The sequence below is a fragment of the Camelus dromedarius genome, chromosome 13 (assembly GCF_036321535.1).
Source record: "Camelus dromedarius isolate mCamDro1 chromosome 13, mCamDro1.pat, whole genome shotgun sequence".
Lineage (NCBI taxonomy): Eukaryota > Metazoa > Chordata > Mammalia > Artiodactyla > Camelidae > Camelus > Camelus dromedarius.
In genome coordinates, this window is record NC_087448.1 from 57611553 (window position 1) to 57627961 (window position 16409).

At 41.2% G+C, this 16409-nt stretch overlaps 1 protein-coding gene across 4 annotated transcripts in view; it reads left to right on the forward strand.

The window, feature by feature from the left end:
- WDFY2 (WD repeat and FYVE domain containing 2) overlaps positions 1 to 16409 on the forward strand; it is a 150441-nt gene that overhangs the window by 71601 nt on the left and 62431 nt on the right. For all 4 annotated transcript variants that reach the window (XR_010383628.1, XR_010383629.1, XM_010982397.3 and 1 more), the window contains one exon: positions 3874 to 3947. Coding sequence is in view for 2 of the 4 variants with exons in the window: in XM_010982397.3 (XP_010980699.1) it covers positions 3874 to 3947 (74 nt within the window). In the remaining 2 variants the exon portion in view is untranslated. The remainder of the gene's footprint in view (positions 1 to 3873; positions 3948 to 16409) is intronic.

Below are 16409 nucleotides of genomic sequence, written 5' to 3' on the forward strand. Positions count from 1 at the left end.
CCTCCTCTCAACTCAGATTTTTTTTTAGAAAGCAAGAGCAATATTTTTTCTTAAATCACCTGTGAGATGAAAATATTTAAAATACAAGTAGCCAGTTTCTCTCTGATCCACTTAATTATGGACTCAGCTGATTGGTGTTGGTGTCTTGAGTTCCCTTTGCCCAGGGCTCATATCCTGAGCTTTTCCCCCTTCAAATTATATGGTCATTAATAGAATCACCTAGACTGGGGTTTCTCTTTATTTTTATTCTCCCTAAACTTTAGGCTGTGTACCTGCCTCAAACTACAAAGATTTCTTTTTTAAAAACACTCAATATTATGAAAGTATTTAAAGATAAGATTTTGACAGGTCATCAGGGTCTAAAGTCCTGACACTAATATAAGAGAATATTGTTTCTCATTACCCATAGACTTCCACAAATTTATTTTCTATCTGATTTGTACTTTTCATTCTTGCTTCCTAAAATTTCGCCAAATATGCTTCTTGTTGACCGTCATCGGGCTGAGACAGAGAAGGGAGGTGGCAAATCCTGATCAGACAGCGTGGAGGATGAGAGTTCTTCTCTTATTTCTAGATGAAATTTCTAGATGAATTGCATCCAGAGTTCAGGGATGCAGCTTCACAGAGCGAGTCAGTTGAGGGGAGCTGCACTGTGGTTTGGAGTCCTGCTCAGCCACGTGGCTCAGCTTTTGGAGTGCCTTTTAAGGTCATTCCAAACACGGCAGTCAGCCAGTTCATCTCTGACCTGAACTTTCAGCCACCAGAGAGACCCAAGTGTTTCTTCATCGACTAATGAATTACTAGTGTTAGAGCATTTACAGCTGAATTCTATTAGGGAAACATCCAATTTTTGCATCCTGGATACAGATATTGTGTTTAAGTCCTATATTGCTTGTTTCCTCTCTTATTCTTTCTGAAGGAGTCCCTTTACCATTTGGCCATAAGTACCATTACTTTACTGTGTTTTATTATCCTTCCCCAGACAGTTTTGCCCTTTGCTAGTTTCTCGCGTGGACGGACAGGAGCTTATTTTGTATGGGCCACAGCGCTAGACTTTCAGAGGTTGCTTTTTTAAAATTAATTTCTGGTGAGTTTTAGTAGAAGGATCCCTGTGTCTATGTATCTATTTCTCCAACCCCCAAAAGGAAAGACATTTACTGTAACAACAAATACGGGTGTCAGTATTTCTTTCAGTTCATTCCTTTTCTCCTTGGCCCTGCAGGGCCTATGGGTAACCAACCCAGGCCTCTTCCTATGGGAGCGTCACAGTTGGGAAATGGCTTGGGGAACATAAGTTTCACTCACCAAAAGTCTGTGCACACACATGCACGCGCGCGCGCGCACACACACACACACACACACACACACACAGGGTGGCTTGGTATTTTACCATAATGCCTCTTCAAAGGGGTGTTTGCACCTTTGGGGGCACCAGGGAGGTAATGCTCTCTGGGTCTGTCAGTCCCCTGTCTACAGCCATCTTGGGTTCAAGCATATGGGTCCTGCAACAACAGAATTTCTGTTAAAACTTCCTTTATGGTCCTTTGTAGGAAAGGCCTTTCCTTTTGCATTCTAGTGTTTCCTGCCATCAGTATGAAGTGGTATGAACCAATGAGGTAACATCGGGGACAAGTCTTTATAGTTCCCACATATAGTTGGTGTCACAATCTATAAATTCCTTGATGACAGCTATAGTACTTTATATATCATTTCATCACCTGCCTTGAACATAATTAGCATTCTAAATTTTTGTTAAAGAATAACAAGCAATTTAGTAAATGGAGGAAAGATAAGAAAGAAGTAACAATGTAGATTTAAGGGTCACTTGTGCTGTATTGTAAAAAAAGTCTTTTAAGTCACATTCAAAGATCAGTGAATATTCTAGTTATTACATAACCAGATATGAACTTAGTAAATCACACAGCAAATACTTTTTATAATCAGGAAGGCAGCTAAGTGATAAGGTTATTTTTCACTTGTGTATAGCCGTTTGGGCTGAAATCAAGTTCTGCCTCATGCTCATGTGCATGTCTTATAAGTTGTTAGGTATTTAGAAATTTTAATGGGAATAGCAAAATAATAAATAAAGACAATGTTACAGAAGTAATTTTGTGACTCGAACACAAGAACTGTGTTGTTTTTCCATTTTTATGTGAGTGCGTACTTTATGTAGTTATCATCAGTGTATTTTTTTCTTTTCCTTTTTTCAGCTAACATGATAGTTTTCCATGAAATGATTAAATTTTAATCCTGCACACATGTTATGGGATTATGAGATCTGGCACCTTAGCATCTGTGTAGAAATTTTGCCAGCATAGTTTATAAGGCCAAAGGCAAGTAAGACTGGCTTTCTTTGGGCAGTGCATTAAATATCACTTGATGGCTTTTTTTCCAGCGGTGTTCTTTTGGAAATCTAGTTTATTTATTTATTTTGGGGGGTTGGAGAGATGATTAGGTTTATTTACTTATTATTATTTTTTTACTGGAGGTACTGGGTACTGAACCCAGGACCTTGTGCACGCTAAGCGTCCGCTCTACCGCTGAACTGTACCCTCCCCCTGTTGGAAATCTAGTTTAAATTTGCGGCTAAACCAAAAGAAGATATTCTGCTTTACTGGTGGAAGCTGGTGGTGGTGGTCGGAGGAGGGGTTCTATTTTCTAATATCACAATTGAAAATTAGAAAAAAGTACTTTATGCAGTTTAGAAGATTTGTTGTTGTTCAGGACCCTTTTATAGAGGATGAAAAAATTGTTACCAAGTGATATATTTATGAAGTGGTTCTGTTAGTAGAACTTGCAGTTTATAGTTCAAAGATAATCTAAGCTGAGTATTTGAAAATAGGACTGTGTGTATGAATTGTCTTTGAACCTTTGCCAACTTTTTTTTCCCTGGGTGACCTTGGGTAAGACATCTAATCATAACTGGGAGAAGTAAGAATGAAATATTTGATGCTGATTGTGATTATGATGGTGGGTAGTTCATGACCTACAGGGCGACAGTGAGGATGCGGGGAGAAATTTAAAAATTACGTTGGGCTCTTTAGAACACTATTTCAGTATAGAATAAGTTGCTAGAAAGCCCCCATTCTTACAAGCAAGCATAGGTAGAAAAGACTGGGAACTGGAATTTGGCTGTTCAGCAAGCACTTTTTGGCCACACGTGGCTTCCAAGCATGTTTCCCTCAGGCTTGTAATGGTAGCAGTCAGTCCTGCAGAACAGGGAGGCCCTGTCCAGGACTGGGCAGACCGACTCACCTGATTTCTTTCCTCTGGAGCCTGGCCATGTGTCAAGTTGGCTCTCTTTTAGATTGAGACAAATCCTCCTTCTTTTTCCAACTGGCAGCCTCCAGCATATCCCTTGAATTACTGAGAGTGAAAGACTTCTGTTAGTCTGCATGCCCCAAATCACTTTTTTTGAATAAAAAAAAGTGTATTTCTATACTTGGGGATGGGAGAATAGGGGATGATAAGATCTTCCTTTTGTTTCCCTAGTTCAGAAAAGAGGTTATTTCCATTAAAGATGTGGTCTGTGTAGAAGAGAGAGATTGGTGACTGAAGGATTCCACAGCACAAAATATTGTTGATCTAGTGAAGCAAATTTAGACTTGATCCTGAACAGCCGAGACCAGCCCCTTGGAACTTGTCCAGTTTGAGAATGTCTTATTTGTTCCATTCATTAAAAGGGTAACTGAAAAACTAGGGGTTGCTTGTAAAATCACTGTTTTTATTTTTTGGCAAGTGGGAGTTAAATGAACGGTTTTTTAGGAAATAGTGGGGAAAAGAAATAGCCATACACTTTTAGCTCGTCAGTCACTCCTGAATCCATGAGAATCATCGTTTTGTTAATTTCACCAACATGTTCATTTCTTTCAGCTCCATGTTCATGCATGTCTTTTAACCCGGAAACAAGAAGACTGTCCATAGGTCTAGACAATGGTACAATCTCAGTAAGTACACGTAAATAAGATTTCCAGTTGAAATACTTCCCTTCCTGTGGAGTATGTATATGTATATTGTGATGAGAATTCTTTATTAGTCTCTTTTTTTTTTTTTTCAAATTAACAAGTTAATTTTCTTGCTAAGTAAAGTGGAAATTGCAGTGCAGCAAATAAATGATGGTGAGGGGCAGGGAGAGCTGTCATCAGCCTCAACTTAAATGCTGACAAGATTCAGCTTGACTTATACGTACACAGTGGCTGGAATAGGGGTGTCACAAGGCCATCGAGTGTACTACATGAATGTGTGGGTTAGTGAGAGCAAGCTGTAATCAGATGCTTAACCGTGGCGTCATCTGCTTCCCCACACAAGTGACAGAACACAAGGGAAATGTCTCTTCTGGACCCGCGTGTCTGGTCTTGTCTTTGATACTTGATGTCGCCCTCCTTCCTCTTTCTCCTGCTCCTCGCTGTCTTCTTAACTCCCTCTAGCATGAGAGTAGAATTCTGTAAATTCATATGAGTTTGTTAAGCAAGCACAGAATCTCGACTGTCGGGTAGATCCAGATAAATATTAGACCCTTGGGTTATAGACCTTGAGGGAACTCAGGTGATCAGAGATTGGAATTTCAGGGGTTTTCATGTATTTATGTTCAACTAGTATATTAACTAATAAGGAGGTTGATGTGGTAAATACTCCTTTTTGGTAAATTATCCAGTATCGCCTTTAGTCGTGGGCAACAGAGGCCCTGCTCTGGCACTCGGGAATTAGAGGACCCTCCTCTGGCCACACTTTTCCACAGGATGCAGATCTGAGGGGCCAAGAGCATGTGCCCAGCCTAAGCCCTCACTTCATTCACCCTCATGCTCTGGGCTCCCAGCTCTGGAATTTCCTTCCTGAAAACAGCTTAAGGTCTGCTTCTAGGGCCTACATGGGCCTTATCCCTAGGCATGTCCTGAGGAGGATAAAACTGGAAAATGTACCCGTAGCCTGGAGGGTGGCTAAGGGGCAGTCGTTTGAGGTGGGTAGGATGTCCACACAGGTGCTCAAGGCCCATCAAGGTGTTCCTGGTACTGGGGAATGGGGAGAGAAGGGTGTGGCCTGGCCCTTCCATGTCATCACGCTGTGCTGTGGAACCTGAAGGAGTCTAAAAATTCTAAATTTGTACCTGTACCTCCAGGTGGTTGAAGGTATATTTGTTGAGATTGGAGGTAGAGACCTTATTTAATAGTTTAACTTGGTGTATCACTTCTAAATATTTAGACAAACGGAATATGGGTCTCCATTGTAGCCTTGACCCGACCCCTCTGAGGGGTCTGAAGAGGTGGGCCTGACATGTTCCACTTGCTCATTAGTCAAAACATTCATTTGGTGATCTTTATGGAAATTTTTAACAATATCGTTACATATAGATCAGCCCTTTGACAAATATTTATGGAATTCCTAGAAGCTCCAATGCATTTGGGAGGCCTGTAAACCCTGTTCCTTAGGAGGACAGAAGAGAAGGTCATGATACAGAACTCTGTCTACTTGAAGGAGAGCCGTTTTTAACAAGTAGAATGCGTGTAGGAAAAATTTATTTTTAAAAGAGAAAGGGAGGTAATTGGATTGTTCAATGAACTGCAGTTTCATTACAAAGGAAAAATCGGAAAAAATGAGCTGAGATCATGTATTGCCCAGCAGTTTACACAATAGTGTGTATAATACTCACTGTCCACGAAAAGACTTAATGTGTATAAAGCACATAGGTGATTCTTTGCATTTTTGAAATCAGTATAGGTGGTTAAATGGGTCCTGATAAACTTGAAGGCAGACCAGGTGAACAAAGTAAGTTCTGGAGAGTTCTGGCTATTTATTGTATATAAGAGGAGAAGCCATCTTAGCCATTATGCCTTTAGTTAATGAAACTGCCAGGCAATCGAAACATAAACCAGGGACTGGACTGAGATGCTTCTCTAGGTGTGTCAGCAGGTGTCGAGATACCCAGTCTTACCTTACCCGATCTTCTGAAAAAGATTAAGGACCTGGCTTGTATGAAATAATTTCCTTAAAAATACCTCTTTTCTGTTGCTGAAGATGAATTGTTTACCCTACCTGTTCTCATCTGAAGAATTGTAAAGAGCTCTGCGTTAGGGAACGATACAGTGAGAGAACAGCGTGTTGAAGGTTCAGAATTCTCATCCATCACTGCGATAACAGCTTCTTCACTGAAAATGCTTCCACAGAGTCTCAGCTGCTTGATAGTTTACTATCTGGACATGAGAAATCCTATTCAGAGGCTATACATTTCTGTTCCCTGAAGATAGCAAATAAATTTTTAAAGAAATTTTACAACAAAGGAAGGAGGAAATCAGAAAGTAAATCCTTACTTCATTTTATTTTACTGAATAAAAGAGATTTAAGAGGCAGTTAACCTTATGTAACGGAATAGTGCATTAAAGCTGAAGTAGAGATAACAAGTATAGACCATTCTTTCAAAAATTTGGCCATGAAAGGAAGGAGAGAGGCGGGTAAGTGCTAGAACAAGATGTGATCGTAGACAAGCAGCAAGAGGATCCAGAACGATTTGGAGAAATTAGTTTTGGGAAAGAATGAGGGAGATTTTTAAGATAGGAGGGAAAGACCGAGACAGTTTTGAAATGGAAGAGAGGAATGGCCTTTTATTTTTCCCATGAAGTAGCAAGTTAGATCATCTACTGAGAGAAGCAAAAATGGGGTGAAGGTATATTTTCATATCTATAACTTTTGTTCTTTCTGATCATATAGCCCAGAACCCCCTTCCGCCATGTTGGTCTACAGTCACAGTTCTTTCTCCAGGTCTTATTCAAATGTTATCTTCATTCTCTCTCTCTCTCTCTCTATTTTTTTTTTTTTGGAGGGGGTGGAGGTGGTTCCTGAGGCCTCCCAATTAAAATTAATCACACACAGTACTCAGTAGGTTAGTTATATCATATTGCTTCTTTAAGTTGTTTTGTAAAAAGTTTTCAAGTCTGTCTCCTCCATTAAAGTGTTGAGTGTTGAGGACTTGGCCAGTCTTTTATTCATCTCCTCTCCCAGTGGATCTTAGTTAGTGTGGTTCCTTGTACAAATTAGGGACTCTGAATAATTTGTTAAGTAAGTTGTTGACTAAAGTATAATCACTATCATTATTAATATGGCTGTTTATAAGTACTTGCTTAAATTCTGAGATAGTTTATTTATACAATTCTATTGCTACTCAACATGTTTTTCACAATGAAATTAACTTCCATAGAGGAAGAAGTTATGCCAGTAATTTAATTCATCTCGAGTTTGAGTTTTCAGAAATGCCTTCTGTTTTAATGCTGAAAGAAGTCAGATTGTGCTAACTGCTATTCATGCTGAAATAGGACTTAACTTTTTCTATCATAATGTCTCATGTATTCTCGCCAACCAACAAATACATAAATATCAACTGTGTGCAAAAGATTATGCTCAGTTCTAACATGTGGTTTATGGTCTCAAAGAGTTTACCATTCAATTGGGGTAAAATGAAAGATGAAGTTTTGAAATAAGTAATACAAAGTTAAAAAAAATAACAGCGAAAGTAGCAGTACACTGGGGAGTGTGGTGTTAGCAAGGCAATGAGGTCAGGAGAGGGTGGGAGAGAACGGTCTGGGGCAGCTCCATGGAGACTGGTTGTGAGCTAGGATTTGATAGCTACAGATGGGAAGGTAAGGTATTTCAGACAAAGTGAATGGCACTGGGGAAAAAAATGCTCATCTTTATAAATATATTTTTTCTTCTTCATCAAAACTGATTGGGAGCCAAAATTTTTATTAAAACCTTGCCAAGATAAATGCATAGTCACTGAAAATTTTTTGAACAAGGCCCCAAAATGATAAAATCTCTGTTCTCTGAAGATTAATTTCATATATGTGTTATGGAAAGTTTGATTGTGGTGAGAGGGAAAGGTTGTTCTGTATAATGGTTAGCATTCGGGATAGTGATTATTGTATAAAAGTAAGTGATATTGACCATGTATGAATTTGTTGTTGCTATTTTCATAGCTCTTGTGGTTATTATATTCTTTTAGTTCACACAGGTTTTCCAAGGGGATGAAAAAGAAAAGAGAATAAACATTTATTGAGCATCTACTATATACCAGGCATTCTGCTTTGCATACATCCCCTCATTCTAGCTTCATAATAATTCTGTGTTGTAGATGGTATTACTCACATTTTTCAGATAAGGAGATTAAGGCTGGGAGAGTTCTCTTGCTTCTCCGGCTTACTTAGCCAGGAAGCAGCTCCCAGCAGAGTTAAGGACTCTGTCTTTGTGCCCTGAAGCCTGGGCTTTCTCTTCACCCCACCCCTGGCCAGGAGCCACTCCTGCCTCTGTTAAAGACTTTCCATCGTGCCTTCTCCCCAGTAGGCGATTGTATCTCTGTGCTTCCAGGTACCCTGGGCATGTTGCCTCACTTGTTTATGGGTCTGTCTCCTTCACTAGCCTGCCCACTGCCTGAAGACAGAAACCGTGTCTGCTTCAGGGTTGTGTCCTGGACCACTCTGGATGCTTTGTAAAAGGTCTTTTGAATGAAGGAGAGAAGGCATTTCAGTTCCTGTTATCAGGATGCTATAACCAAAGTTGGGCACAACCAGCAGGATAAAATTACTCTCAACAGCTGACGCAATGTGAGTGTATCATGTGTTTAAGTGACTGGTTTGTGTTTAAATGACATAGAAAAATCTGATGTCCATACTCTGCTTCCTGAAATTCATAAGCGTAGATACATTAAGCATGCAACTAAGAAATCTAAGTAGAAATATTATGTGTTCCTGAAAGTTTGGGCTCTAAAATGTGCTGTTGGGAAGTCTTTCATTGCCTCTTTTTGCGCTAAGTCTAGAAATCTGATGAAAGTTTGGGGCTATTGAAGGAATATGCCTTTTCACATCATTTATCATTTAGAGATTCATATTTTGCAATTAAATTAACAGCTTTATGAGAATATCACCACTATTTTCATCCGTTTCACCGATGCTCGTCCTTAGATGGTGCGTTCTAAAATTGCTTCACACGATGGAATTCAGAATGGTGCATGTCTTGGCGGAATCTCATAAATAGGGAGTCTGTATCACAGGTCCCTTTCAATTCTGATCATTTCTTATTCAGGCAAAGAGTTCTTGTAAGGGGGAAGCAAAAAGTGTCCCCCTTCCAGAAGGCCTACAACTTCAAGAGAGAGGCATGTAGTGTCTGTAAGAGAGGATATTACCTTTTTAAATAAAAGGAGAGGTTACCTCTTTGAAAATGTAATTCTTAGCACCTACTAGAAGGAAATCCAGGAATCATCAGAGCTGATTTTATCACCTGTAACCAGGATCTTGAATTCCAAGTGTTTGATTATATTCAGAAGGTCTGAGATATTGGAGTATTTGTAACAGTCCTTGTCTATTACCATGAGAGCAAGGTGAGTCATTACCAGCTGCAGGTTGGCAATACCTGGTGTATTACTTTCCTAAGGTGCCATAACAAAGCACTGCAAATTGGGTGGCTTAAAACAACAGAACTTGTTCTCTCTCAGTTCTGGGGACTCTAAGTCCAAAGTCAAGGTGTAGGTAGAGCTGGGCTTCTTGTGGAGGTTCTAGGGGAGAATCCTTCTCTGCCTTTTCATGGCTTCTGGTGGCTACTGGACATCCTTGACTTGTAGATACATTGCTCCAGTTCCTGCTTTCATCTTCACATTGTCTCTGGGTCTTCACATGGCCATCTTACAAACCATTGGATGAAGGGCTCACCCTAATCCAGTGTGACCACATTTTAACTAATTACATCTGCAGAGACCTTAGTTCCAAATAAAGTCACATTCTGTGGTTCCAGGTGGACATGAATTTTGGAAGGAAACTATTCAACTCAGTACACCTGATAATATTGTATCCACAGAATTTCCCCAGCAATGTTCTAACAGTTGGTTAGGAAACAACTTTGTGAATGTATAAAATGATGCCTTCAGGAAGAGGTATCCAAAGATATTAAAAGAGGATGATTCAATACCCCCTTGGAGGAGATAAGAAAAGATTGGAATTAAAAAGGACCTTAATTCTATCTAATGCCATCTTCCCCTGGATTTAGTGATGTTTGTTAGATAAGTCACTTGTCAAGGTAGTGGTGACTGAGCTAGGACTTCCTTGATCCCTGGACAAATTTTCTTATCATACCAGGCCAATTTCTTCACACAACTAGGACACCCAGTTGCAAGGAAATGCCCTAGGATGGTCACTAACAAATTGGAAGCTTGTGTTGTTCTATGCATCTAGCCATCGCTAAAAAGATTTTTTTTAAAGAATTTGAGCATTTAATGTAACAATGTCTTGGATGAGTTGTTTATTACTGTGGATTATAATGAGTCTACAGGGACTGAACCCAAATGGTGAGGTCACCTTCTGCAGTGATGAGAAGTAACCTATGAATAAAGCACTTGAGCTGTACCCAGGTTGGGTGTACGTACAGTCAGGCCACTCCTGCTGGAGGGAAATTCCTCTGAAAACCTTCACCTTGATTGCCTCAGAGACATCAGCACCACAGTCAACTCCCACTTATCAATCATCATGGTGCATTCCAAGTTTTGTACTTACAGAAGAATTGGTGTTGCTTCTGGAATTTCCCTGCCTTCCAGGATTTCTAGTGTGATACCAAACATGAATAATATCCTAGTCATGAGGTCAACAGAGGCTGGATTTGAAGAAAATTTCAAGAGGTCCTGTGTTCAGAGAAATGTAGACCTGGAATCTACAGGACCTCCTTTTAAACCCTTACACAACCTCACTATTTTCACTGCCTTATGATTCTCTCATTCTTCCGTGGCTTCTACCACAAAAGACCGTCATTTCAGAGTCATTTCCTCGTTCTATGGCCCTAGACTTTCTAGTGTGAGAAGTTCCTTTTATAGACTGTTAGGTAGTCATTCTTTTCTGAGCTTGTGTTAATAAGTTATAATAAACTTAAATATGTATGTATTTATATATAAATATTAAATATACATATATGTATATATCTTTTTTTCCCTGCTTGGCAGAACAAGAGTCTTAGGGTACTGACATGCCAGTTGCTTACTATTTCTTCATACAGCGTAATTCACTGAAGGTGATTTTTGTCAAAGAAAACATATGCAGTTGTTGTGGGAGTTATTGTGCCTTCAGTGTTTGTGTGGGTGACAGATCGTCTTAGAATCTCTCAAGGACAAACCTGTCTCTTCCAGTTATGTCATTGTATAGGTTACCCTGTTATCTTTTGTTCAGTACCTACATGTTTTCTAAAAACTTGGTCAAATAGTACAGAATGCATACACCGAGAGCATTTGTTTCCCAGATTATTTTGTGGCACCTCCATTACAATTATGAATATTTGAAGGCCCTCTTGATCCCACTTTTAGACTGATTCTGTAACATGAATACCCATAGGAGTGCCCAGATTGCCCTAAATTTTAAATTGGATGCTAAGGAGATCAGTAGAGTATGTGGTGGATTGAAATAATTTATACAATATCTCTAGGAAGTATCTGCCACAAATAAATGGCTTTATTAGGGACATTGTATTACCATTTTAGAAGGCGGTCATCCATATCTTGGCCACATCAAGCAGTGTATCTATGGTTCAGAAAGGCAATGGCTGGGAATTGATGATTATTATGTTCCAAGTTACTTTCCCTTTGTTTTATTCCTTAATAATCTCTCCCTCCCCCCTGGATCCTTCACATTGGCATTTAAACACAGTCAAATTTCTTTTCATTAAAAACAAGGATGAAAACATCAAAACTCTTCCCTGTTCACCTAATGGTCTCTCTGTCTTCTCTCCTTATTATCAAACATCTCAAGAGAATTGTCTGTATCACTTTCTACATTTTCTCACTTCCCTTCTTCTCAACCGCTGCGGACTGGCCTCTAGCCCCATCAGTCTCTCCACACAGTTCTGGCCGTGCTTACAAAAGATCTCCTTGTGCATCTGTGTAACTGACACTCTAAGTCCACATCACATTTGACCTCCCAGCAGCATTTCCTCTGCTGTTTCTTCCTGAAATAGTCTCTTTATGTGCATCTGCTGGTTTTCCTCCATTTCTCTGGCTGCTTTGTCTGTTTCCATCACAGGACGTCCTCAGACCAGCTTTGAATTGGTGTTGGAGTTTCTCAACATTTGTCCTCCTGGGCCCACCTCCAATTGCCCTCTCTATGGGCAGCCTTTCCTGTGTCATGGCTGCATTTGCTGCCCATGTGACCATAAATCTCAACTTTTACTCTATCCAGACCTTTCTCTGAGATTCCAGCTTCCTTCTTAAGGGTTTCTATTGACTATCTCAAAGGAACCTCAGATTCACCATGTCTAAAATCAGACCCCTTGTTCCTCCCCACATACCTGATCTTTCTCAGTGTCTCCTATTTTAGTGACTATAACCACTGTCCATCCTGTTTCACAAGCCATAGCTCTTTGGAGTTACAAAAGTAACTCCTCTTCCCTCAACTCTACATAGTTTATTCTTTATGGATTTTTACCTCCTAAATACCTCTCAGCTCCCACCCCTCTCCATTGTCATTACCATCACCACCATCGCCACCATCACCATCATCACCACCATCACCACCATCACCGCGATCACCATCCTTCTCCATCATCTCCTCCTTGGAGCTCCTCCTTGGTCATCCCATATCTGCTCTGCCCCCTCCAGTCTGTTTTCCATACTGAAGCAAAAAGGATCTTTTCAAAACATACATTTTATCTTGACATAGCCTCAGCCAAACCTCTCTCGGGCTTCCCCTTGCTATCAGGACACAGGCCAATAGAATTCCTCCCACGGCCTGTGCGACCCCACAGGGTCCGGCCCTGCCCTCCGCAGCCGCACTTTCCATCAGCCTGAGCGGCCACTTTCAGCTCCCTGTGCCCTCCTTCCACAGGGCCACTGCCTTGAGTACGCGTCCTTCCTCTCTTCACCTGTTTATGTCTCCTCCTCCAGATCCCATTTTAATTTTCCTTTCCTTGGGGAAGTCTTCCCTGATCTTCCCACAGTTCATGTCCCTGGGTTATAAGTGTTCACAGCACTGAGTGCCCCTCCTGTAACAGGTGTCTCAGTTGCCCTTTTATGTTCATTCGTGTGATTTTTGATGAATGCGCGTATTCAGCACAAGCTCTACAAGGCAGCGGCTATGTCCTCTTGACTCTGTTGCATTCCTGACACCCAGTGCCCACAAATTGTAAGTGCTCTGTATATTTGTATAGAATGAATTAATGAGTGAGTAAATGAACCAATATAGTCTATCAAGTTGACGATACAGAGAGGTTAAGAGTGCAGGCTCTGGAATCAGACTGCCTGCTTCCGATCTCAGCTTCACCAGCACACATTGTGTCTCCCCGGGCAGTTTGCTTGCCTCTCTGTGCCTCAGTTTGCTTATCTGTAAAATAGGGATAATAATTATATCCGTGTTACAGGGTTGTAGTGAGGATTATCTGATATGATATGCAGAAAGCTCTTAAGACAGTGCCTGGATGTATCTAGTGCTCCATAAATAGTAGCCCCTGTCAACATCACTAGCACTGTCTTCAGTTGGTAGGAACCAGGAAGCCTTGGTTAAAAATCAATGTCACGTAACAAAGTCCTACTGTATAACACAGGGAACTATATTCAATATCTTATAGTAACCTATAATGAAAAGGAATATGAAAACGACATGTATATATATGTATGACTGAAACATTATGCTGTACACCAGAAATTGGCACAACATTGTAAACTGACTATATGTCAATGAAAACTAAAAATTTTTAAATTTTAAAAAGTCAATGTCATGCGGGTTTAGCAGGCTGGTTCTAAGGGGAGGCAACGTCTTAGTGGTGGCACACTGCTTAGGATGATTCAATTTACTTCTGGTCCATTTTCCATCTTTGCTGCATCATTACAGCAATTCACTGGGGATATGCAAAACACAGGCTATCAAATACTTTTTTTCTTCTGCAAAAATGTTTATTATTCAAGTTATTACTATTCATCACCCTCAGGAAAAGGTTGAGCTCCAAGAGGTGACTAAAGAGTAGAGAGGATGGAGCAGATTCTCATCACAAGAGTCACTCTTCCTCCCAAGGACTGAAAGACTCGGGGGAGGGTGGGTTACCAGCCATCAAGGGTGATTCCACTTTCTGTCCGTTTGGGAATCTGGACTTTCTAGGCCAGAATGTCCAGAAAGCTATCTGTGGTTCTGCAAATTTTTTTTCAACAGTAGGAATCAGTCTTGTAGCACAAATCGTTTATTAACCATTTCCATCTCTACACGTGAGAATAATAGTCTCTGTGTGCATGAATATGTTGCTAATTTTTGAGTTCATCTTTTAAACATACTGTAGAGCCCGACCACAATTCTCAAGTCACTGTCATTTAGCGCCAAGGTTCAGAGTCCAGAGGGGCCAATGTGGCCTTTCCATGTCAATCAGCTTTGAAGGCATTCCTCCCAGAGTACCTCGACAGCTGCAGAGTCGTGAAACATAACCCATAAAGAGCCGTCTGACATTTATTCTTTTGCTATAAAGCTTGAGAACTCACGAGAGCTAGTGCGTGTGAAGGAAGCAGTTACTCTTTTATAGCCCCTATGGTGGCTGGGTTGCCATCACCGGGTGCTACTTCACCTACACGAGACAGTCTTGAAGACAGGCTGCCCTCTTGCCGGCTAGAGGCTGTTAGCAGAAAAGGGGGATAGCGGTCGGTGTGCCCTGGTCCCTCGGGCGCAGTGCTGGTGTTCTCCGTGGGCTTGTGTTTCTTTGTTTCACTGTGGTTAGATGCTACTGACTCAGGGTGGTGGTGACCCAGAGGCGTTTTTGTTTCCAAAGTGAGTGCCCCTCCCTGTTTATTTACTGCTCCTCCAGCAGGACACCTTGAACGTAGGCTCCATAATCCATGCATCTCCAGTTCCGCCTCCTTACAGATGGAGGAATAACTCTTCTCTCAGTTACCAGCAAATGTTACACTTTTATAAGTACTCATTTGGTGTAGGAAGAAAGCGATCAGTATTAGACCATAAGCTCACTGAAGCAAGCTACACAGTTGACCATATGGACCATAGGGGCACATGAGAACAGCACAGTTTTTCCATTGGCTGCAGACACTCAGGTCCAACTGCTTTCCTGGACTGGAGAGAGGTCAGAACATTAGGGTAGATTCTTGCGCCCAGAGTTTGTCTGTCATGGATGGGAGAGAAAGGCATGGTAGGTAATTGGCGGGGTGTTTTAAATTTAGTAAACCCTGAGCTCTCCCCACATACCCCCCCAGCCCACAGGCAGAGCCTGCGTTGATGCTCCCCGGGGTTCTTCCCCGTGCTGCACGTTCTTCCTGGTGGTCTTCTCCTGCGGCTTAAGTGTCCTGCACCTGCAGTTCTCAAGGCTACAGCGCATTCTGTCCTCCTGAACCTAAACTCAGACTCGAGCTGCTTACTTGGCCTTCCTACCTGAGAGTCTCCAGGACACCTCTGATTTAGCACATTCTAAGTAGAAATAATTCTCTTTCCCTGACATATGCTTTACCTCCTTATTCCTTCAGTAAATGGCATCACCGAGTAGCCCCATCCAGAAATGGGAGTTACGGTAGATCTGCATTTCCCCTCAAGCCTCAAAACATCAGAGCCCTGGCCCAACTGATGACCTCAGCCCCCAGACTCTCCTCTTTTGTCTCTTCCTGCAAGGACTTTGCAGATCTCTGTCTCCCGCGCATTTGCTTGGATTGTTGCAATAAGCTCCAGACTAGCCCTCCTGTCTCTTGTCTCTGGAAGCCTCCGCTGCTCTGCCATCAAATGTCCACAATTCTGCTGTGATTTGGCCACTCCCCTGGGTATAAACTGTCAATAATTTCCAGAAAGATAAAGTTCAGATTCCTTTCTCACTTTGTCAGCCTCATCTAACACAACCCTCCTACTCAGATACCAGACTCATTGCTTGCCTGGTGTTACCTCGCTAAAAAAGAGGTGGTACCCTGTGCTGACCTCCTGCTTCCCTGCTGAGAAATTCCTCTCCTACCTATAAGAATTAGCCTATCAGCCTATCAGTATCTTGTAATAACCTGTAATGGAAAAGAATTAGAAAAAGAATATATGTGTGTGTGTGTATAAACTCAATCACTTTGCTGTACACCTGAAACTAATGCAACATTGTAAATCAACTATACTTTAATTAAAAAAAAAAAAAAAAAAAAAAAAGAATTGGCCTAAAGCCCCAAACTCATTCTTCTGAGAAGTTTGCCCTACCCCCAGGGCACTGTTAAAAGGACCTTCTTAAGAGTTCTCATAGCACTTAGTTCAAATTTCTACTTCAGAATTTATGTGATAATTACTAGTTTACATGGAGGCTTCATCTATATGATTGTGTATTAGGTAAGATAGCACGTATATAGCTGCTGACAGTGTCTGGTATGCAGGGCACGTTTCATAAGGGCTGACTGCCTTGTGTCCTTGACCTCCAGTAGCCCCAGCAGCTTCAAGGCAGGAGCCGTG